This window comes from Elaeis guineensis, chromosome 6 (assembly GCF_000442705.2).
Source record: "Elaeis guineensis isolate ETL-2024a chromosome 6, EG11, whole genome shotgun sequence".
Classification (NCBI taxonomy): Eukaryota; Viridiplantae; Streptophyta; class Magnoliopsida; order Arecales; family Arecaceae; genus Elaeis; species Elaeis guineensis.
In genome coordinates, this window is record NC_025998.2 from 12,652,482 (window position 1) to 12,659,674 (window position 7,193).

General features: G+C 39.0%; 1 protein-coding gene across 1 annotated transcript; it reads left to right on the plus strand.

Annotated features, from left to right (window-relative positions):
• Nucleotides 1-372: 372 nt before the first annotated feature.
• LOC140858475 (cytochrome P450 CYP72A616-like) lies at nucleotides 373-6,840 on the plus strand. The gene is made up of 5 exons (XM_073259199.1): nucleotides 373-829; nucleotides 4,150-4,370; nucleotides 4,512-4,756; nucleotides 5,250-5,637; nucleotides 6,133-6,840. Exons 1-5 carry the CDS (start codon nucleotides 448-450, stop codon nucleotides 6,556-6,558), a joined length of 1,662 nt encoding a protein of 553 aa, XP_073115300.1. The 5' UTR covers nucleotides 373-447; the 3' UTR covers nucleotides 6,559-6,840.
• Nucleotides 6,841-7,193: the final 353 nt, after the last annotated feature.

Genomic DNA, 7,193 nt, shown 5'->3' on the forward strand with positions numbered 1-7,193 from the left:
CTTCTTTCCTCGCACCCATACGTCATCCGTGACCTGCCTCCCTCTGGATTGAAAACTGATGGAAGGGGATAGGCTCGAGCAGACTTGTAGAACTTAATCTCCAAGTCTTCTGCATGAAATAATATTTGTAGAACTTAATCTCCAAGTCTTCTGCATGAAATAATATTTTATCCAAATGGATGCAGACAGGCATGGCATGTGCTACATTTTATGTGCTAAAATTCAACTCAAGCAGGCTGTGGAAAGAAAGCAATCGTATGATGTTTTTTTTTTTCCAAAAAAAAAAATATTTTTGTGAATAATATTATGCTAGAAGTTTCTGGTTATCGGTTGGCGTGGACATCCATCGCTCCAGTTAGATGCAAGCCATTCTGACGTGGTTTTCTTGTACGCATTTTAGTCAAATTATTCGATATTTTTTCAAAGGGAAGGGAAACACGACTCGCCATGAGGTTGGCCTCCTTGCATTTGGTATTGCTCCCTTGTCTCTTCACCTCCTTCTCTCTTTCTCTCTCTCTCTCGTCGTTCGTGAAGGGCACCATGTGGTGGGGATCGGCTGAGACTTTAGGGAGGATACTATGGGGAGTTGTGGGTCTGTTGTTATTGCTGCGGGCTTGGAAAGGGTTGGAATGGCTTTGGTGGACGCCAAGGAGGCTGGAGAGAGCGCTCCGAGGCCAAGGGTTGAGGGGCACCCGGTATCGCTTTCTCCACGGCGACCTCAAGGAGAACGCCCGGCTCAACAAGGAGGCCTGGTCCCAACCCATGCCTTTCTCTCACGACATCGTCCCTCGTGTCACTCCCTTCTTCCATCGCGCTATCAAGGAAAACGGTAATAATTAATGGGTTTTTTTTTTCCCCGGGTGGTTGGAAGCCCCTTTTTTGTTCAGTTCTAGCTTCTATATCAGTTTTGTGTGGCATGAAATGGAGCAAATGCTTCAGCTCTTTGCTTAATAGCATTTAGTTCATGTGGCAATTAGTGAAAAGTACACTACTTTAATATATCCCAGCAACTTCCAACTGAGTTTGTAGATGATGAACCTTCCTTGTATTGGGTGATATTAGCTATCATTATTGGTCTCTTATTCATTATCTTAATAAACCGGGTGGAGATTCCTCCCTTTCTGTAATTGACAAAAAGAATTGGAAATTGCAGTCTTAGAATTCCTTCTTTTTCAGTTGTTCTCTAAGTCAATACTTAAATTAGTGAAGCATAGTGTCACACCCCGAACCCAATACTCGGATCAGATACGTGATGGCTGCACACTCCTTAGAGCAAGCCCTAAAGAATATGCAAGGCCAAATTAAATCGTTACAACCTTAACATCCATAATAATTTATTTCAACAATAATTCGTAAAATCTTGCATAATTACAATTTAAATTTTTTCAATTCTCTGATCAGATACTATGACACTCTATTTATCCTTCTGCTCACCCGTAAATCTAAGCCATAGCCAATCATAAGCATCCTGTAACTCTGAGAAGAAAAAGAAAGATGAAGAGGTGTGAGCTTTACAGCCCAGTAAGAATTCTCATATCACACTGATATAATAATATAATCTAAAAATAAAGATAAATAATAAAATATAAAATCTGATGTTCAATGTCCAGAATAATACAAATATCCATAAATTTTCTGTCTTGTTAAAATAGATGCATCATCATATGTTAACAGGTGAAACACTTTTATTTAACAATTATTTCATGTCTTATCTTTCATTTCTCTTTGCATAATCACATGATTTTTAATATTTCTTTCTGGCTCTGAACTATCCAAGTCTATACCTCAGTCATCATCCGGATCGCATCCACTTAAAAAGCCTTTCAAGGCTGTCCCAAGATGAGCTCCTGACCGGCTGTCCCACGTACGAAAGTCCGTGAGAGGTTGTCTCAGGCATAAGCTCCTAACGGGCTATCCCAGGCATGAGCTCCTGGCAGGCTGATCCACCTGTAAGCCAGTGGGGACTGTCCCAGGCATAAGCTCCTGGCGGGCTGTCCCAGGCATAAGCTCCTGACCGGCTGTTCCACATGACAAGGCTAGTCCATACCATATATTTCTTTCTTTTCATTTAATCATTATGTGTTGATTTCATCAAATCAATTCTGTCTTGCATTGTGATCAATTCAGATATGTCATATCCATATAATCATGCCATCAATCTCTAATATATATATATATTGACATAACATACTCATGCTCAAAATCAAATAACAATATCTCAGATATAATAAATTCATCGATCTCAAATCCGACGATGCAAAACCAATAATGCAAGACTAACAGTAAAATAGCATATATATATAATGATGATCATGTACAGAGATTCTTACTGAATTTTTTAACAAAATATTCCATTCGATATCATATGCAGACAATCATATCTTCATGACCCTGATCAATATAAAAATCATATATAGAGAAATTATCGATAATCGATCCTAATAACACAAATCGAGGACCTCTCTTAGAATTAATCAAAATTAAGATTTAACTAAGTATCTGGATCCTCCACTGATCCATAAGACTCCTAGAGAGAGAAAATCCATGAAGAGAGAGAAAATTTTAGAGAGAGAAAGTAGAGAAAGAAAGTGGAGAGAGAAAATAGAGAGAGAAAATTTTTGTATCTTTTAGACGAGGCAATCATGATCGAGATCATCAAAGATCATATCAGGGCAACTCAATATGGATTAACCATGATTGATGTTATCAATTTCGAATAAAGATCGGATCGAGATCTAATCTACTGCATGAATTTCGGAGCAATCTCAGATTATCTTATTTTCATCTCAAGTTTATCCTAAGATCCGTGATAAAATCAAAGAGAGAAAGACACTAGAGAGATAAAATCCATAAAGAGAGAGAAATATCTAGAGAGAGAAAATAGGGAGAGAATTTAGAGAGAGAAAATAGAGAGAGAAGGTAGAGACAGGAGAGAGGAAAGAGAGAGAAAGGAGGGAGAGGAGAGAGAAAAATTCTCTCTTTTCTTCTTCTTTTTTTTCTATTTTTGTTTTGTTTTGTTTTATTTTTTTTTTCTTTTTCTCTTTTTCCTTTTCTTTTTCTTTTTCTTTTTCTTTTTCTTTTTCTCTTTTTTTTCTTCTTCTTTCTTTTTCCTTTTCTTCCCGCGGCCTCCCTTGGGCCGAAACAGGAGAACTCAAATCTCCTCCTTTGCTCGGCCGACCAAAGGCCGCAGCCGGCATGGCGGTGGCCGGTGACAAAGGCCGACGATCCCACAGCTCGGAGGGACCAAACCGGTGGTCGGCGGTGACCACCGACGTCGGAAAATCGAAGAAAAATGGACAAAATAGAGGTTTCTTCTGCAACAAAATCCGGCGACTCCGGTCACCGGCGAGTGTGCACACCAGCACGGGAAGGAAAGGGGAGAAGAGAGGAAGGAGGAGGAGGCTCACCTTCGACGCCGGTGAGGCTTTTTGATGAGAAATTAGATGGGCACAGGTCGGGTCTCCATGGTGATTTTCCGGTGATTGCCACCGACTGGATCTCGGATCTTTGGTGGAAGAGAGAGAGGAGGGATCTCCTCCTTAAATAGAGCTGGAGGGGGCTCTTTTCCGACTCCGATTGGGAGCCGGTGAATGGAGGAAGAAGACTCCATTTGAGAGTCTTCTCCTCTGTTTCTTTCCTTTTTTTTTTTTTTTTTATGGGCTTTGGGCTTTTGGGCTTGGTTCAGGGCTCAAAATGGGCCGAGTGTTACACATAGGAAACAAGGTTTGACTTTAATCTTTAGAGCTGTTTTGGTGGCATTTATTACGATAGCATTTTATTTCTCGAACAGTCAGTATATACCTATTCATATCCATTTGACGAATACAGCTCTCAAAATTTTTGTTAACAACAGATGTCAGCATAGTTGACATCGATCATCTCAAATTATTTCTTTGGGCATCATGATATTTATGTTTATATACGTTGAACCCATGAGGAAGAAATATAAAACCATACATAGTTTTTGATTTCTTCAAAATTCTCACTTGAAATTGTTTAAGAAAATGTGACTAATTTGTAAGTAGTGATTAATTCAATTTCTATTGATGGGCTTACTTCCAGCAGTTTCTTCTAAAGAGATCATAGCAAAATCTGAACTAGTCATGCCACTTCATAATGACTTGAATGCACTTGTGTCGTGAAATGTAGGTAAACTTTCTATTACTTGGTTTGGACCTGTGCCTAGAGTAACTATTATGAATCCAGAGTGGGTAAGGGAAGTACTGTCCAACAAGTTTGGCCACTTCGCAAAACCACAGATAAACCCTCTTGGACGGTTGTTAGCTACAGGACTTGCAAATTATGAAGGTGAACAATGGGCCAAACATAGGAGGATTCTAAATCCTGCTTTCCATCTGGAGAAGTTGAAGGTAATTCATGGTCATTATTCCAACTCAAAAAATCATTTCAGTACATATGAATTCTATCTCAGATGTTATGAGGTTATATCCCTTTCTTTTGTTCATGTAGTTTCTCTATCAATGATTCATTTTCTCTTTGTTGATTTATAGCGCATGTTGCCGGCATTCTCTGCTTGTTGTGGTGAATTGGTTAACAGATGGGAGAAATCGATTGGCTCTTTGGGATATTATGAATTAGATGTTTGGCCTGAGCTCCAGAATTTTACAGGAGATGTGATCTCCCGAACAGCATTCGGTAGCAGCTATGAGGAAGGTAGACGGATTTTCCAACTTCAAGCAGAGCAAGCTGAGCTTCTTATTCCGGCTGTTCAGACTGTGTATATTCCAGGCTACAGGTGCATAGTTTTCGAGCCCGTTGATTTTGTTTAGTTAGAAGGAAAATGGCTATTGAATCTTTTTGTTTGGATTACAAGAGCAAACACAGTGTTAGTTTCTAATGATTCTGGAGAATCTCTTGCTCTTGCAACCAAAATTTCAAGTCTCGATACCAGGCCTTATATCGATGATTATTGATATAGAGTGCCCCCATACCAATACATGGTACACTGTTAGAATCAGCAGTTAAGTAGTATCATGTATGGGAATGCGGAGGGGGTGGGGATTGTGTGCCAAGCCTCATAGTGGTACTAATACCCTATCAGGTTGGTATGTTATGTTCTGTATTACATGGCAGTATGGTACTTATAACACTAGTTGCAATGATCTCTATACAAAGTTACATTTCATAATATTTTCTTAATTTTAAAGAAATCATATCACATAATTATGTGTAAGATGATGTTTAAACACTTTTATTCATGTGGTCCACAACTACTGCATCTTATACAGGTTTCTGCCTACCCCAATCAACAACAGAAGAAAAAAAATTGATAGAGAGGTTCGAGCACTCCTAAGAGGCATAATTGAGAAGAGAGAGAAGGCTATAAACTTGGGTGAAGCTAGTAATGGTGACTTATTGGGTTTGATGATAGAATCTAATTTGAAACACTTCCAAGAACACGGGAACTCCAAGAACACTAGGATGACCACCGAAGAGGTGATTGGAGAGTGTAAACTTTTCTACTTTGCAGGGCAGGAGACTACATCTGTGTTACTCACATGGACAATGGTTGTCTTGAGTATGCATCCAAGCTGGCAGGTTCGTGCAAGAGAAGAGGTTTTAGAACTCTTTGGGAAAAACAGACCAGATTATGATGGCTTGAACCGTCTAAAGATTGTGAGTATATTTGTTACATTCCCTTTGTTGTCTATTTAATTGATTTGAAATGTCAAAAAAAACCCTACGACTTGAGACATTGGGTCTACAGTTTTGTATGAATAGTATTGCTCTTAGCATAGTAACTCTAAATAAAATATAATCATTTGTTAAAGGCATATTGCATTTTGTTTGATACCGATAGATAACTTTTTGTCGGGAATGAGGCTGCTTGTCTCTATACTATGCTATGGAAACAGTTTTAGATTCAGAATTGTTTCTTTTAAATCAATGATAAGAAGACAATATAAATTGTATTTTGGAAACTCAAATGGAAGCTATGCATTAAATGGTTCTCATTTTCTCCCACATTTTTACATGATGATTTCTGTACTGCTTTGTGCTACTTAGAAAAAACATCCTCTTCTGGGTGCTATGATCTATCCAGCAGAGCTTCTCATACGAAATCTAGCATCAAGGTGAAGTGTTTCCTTCATGATTAAATTCATGTGGCAGGTCACTATGATCCTTTACGAGGTTCTCAGGTTATATCCACCTGCAATTCAACTCAATCGCCGGACATACAAAACAATGAAAGTTGGAGATATCACTTGCCCTGCAGGTGTGCTACTCTTACTTCCTGTGATCTTCATTCACCATGATCCAGAATTCTGGGGCAAAGATGCTAGTGAGTTCAATCCAGAGAGATTTGCAGAAGGGATTTCAAAGGCATCGAAAGATCAGCTAGCATTTTTTCCATTTGGTTGGGGTCCTCGGACTTGTATCGGACAGAGTTTTGCATTGCTGGAAGCTAAGATGGGATTAAGCATGATTCTTCAGCATTTCTCATTTGAGCTTTCACCATCCTATGTCCATGCTCCATACACTGTTTTAACTCTTCAACCCCAGCATGGTGCTCAAATTAGGCTACGCAGAGTCTGATATCCTCATTTCATCATTAATAACACATGACTACCGCAACATGTGATGATCCTTCTGTAATGATCCTTCTGTAAGCAGAGAACATAAATATATTTTCTTTTCTTTTTCCTTTGTTGGAGACAGTTTCTTCCATTATCTCTTTAGGCAAATCACAAGTCCTGATCTTGGTTCTATTGTTTGTAGCTAGTAATAAAGATCCTGGCACTACGTTATGGAGCAGAGCTATAACTGGAGCTTTGTCCTCCAGTGTTTTTTTTGTGCTCTTTCATTTTCTTAAGGAAATATTGTCAGAATGTGCCTAATTTTGTTTCTAAAAAAATAATTAGAAGAGATTATTATTTTGAGAACCAAGATGAAAATGCCATCCTGCAGATTTGAATCTGGAACATCTTTCTAGTGCGTGCTCTAAAGCGAGACGATTGCTCAACAAAAAGGTCCAGCCGAAGCCGATGCCATTGCCTCACTGCATCATCCCTCCGGTCGTTGTGTTCTACCACCTTGCCATGAAGGAAAAAGGCACCACTTTTTTGTTTCATGTGGGTCCATTGGAAGCCATTTCTCTTCTGGTTTGTGAGGTTTGTGTCTGTTACCACATTTTGTGGCAACTCAAACGCCATAGTATAATAGCAATTATC

Coding starts and splice junctions, on each gene's coding strand:
- LOC140858475 (XM_073259199.1), top strand. CDS start 448: ATGAGGTTGGCCTCCTTGCATTTGGTATTGCTCCCTTGTCTCTTCACC. Junction 4,757..5,249: donor GTGTATATTCCAGGCTACAG/GTGCATAGTTTT, acceptor CATCTTATACAG/GTTTCTGCCTACCCCAATCA. Junction 5,638..6,132: donor GCTTGAACCGTCTAAAGATT/GTGAGTATATTT, acceptor TTCATGTGGCAG/GTCACTATGATCCTTTACGA.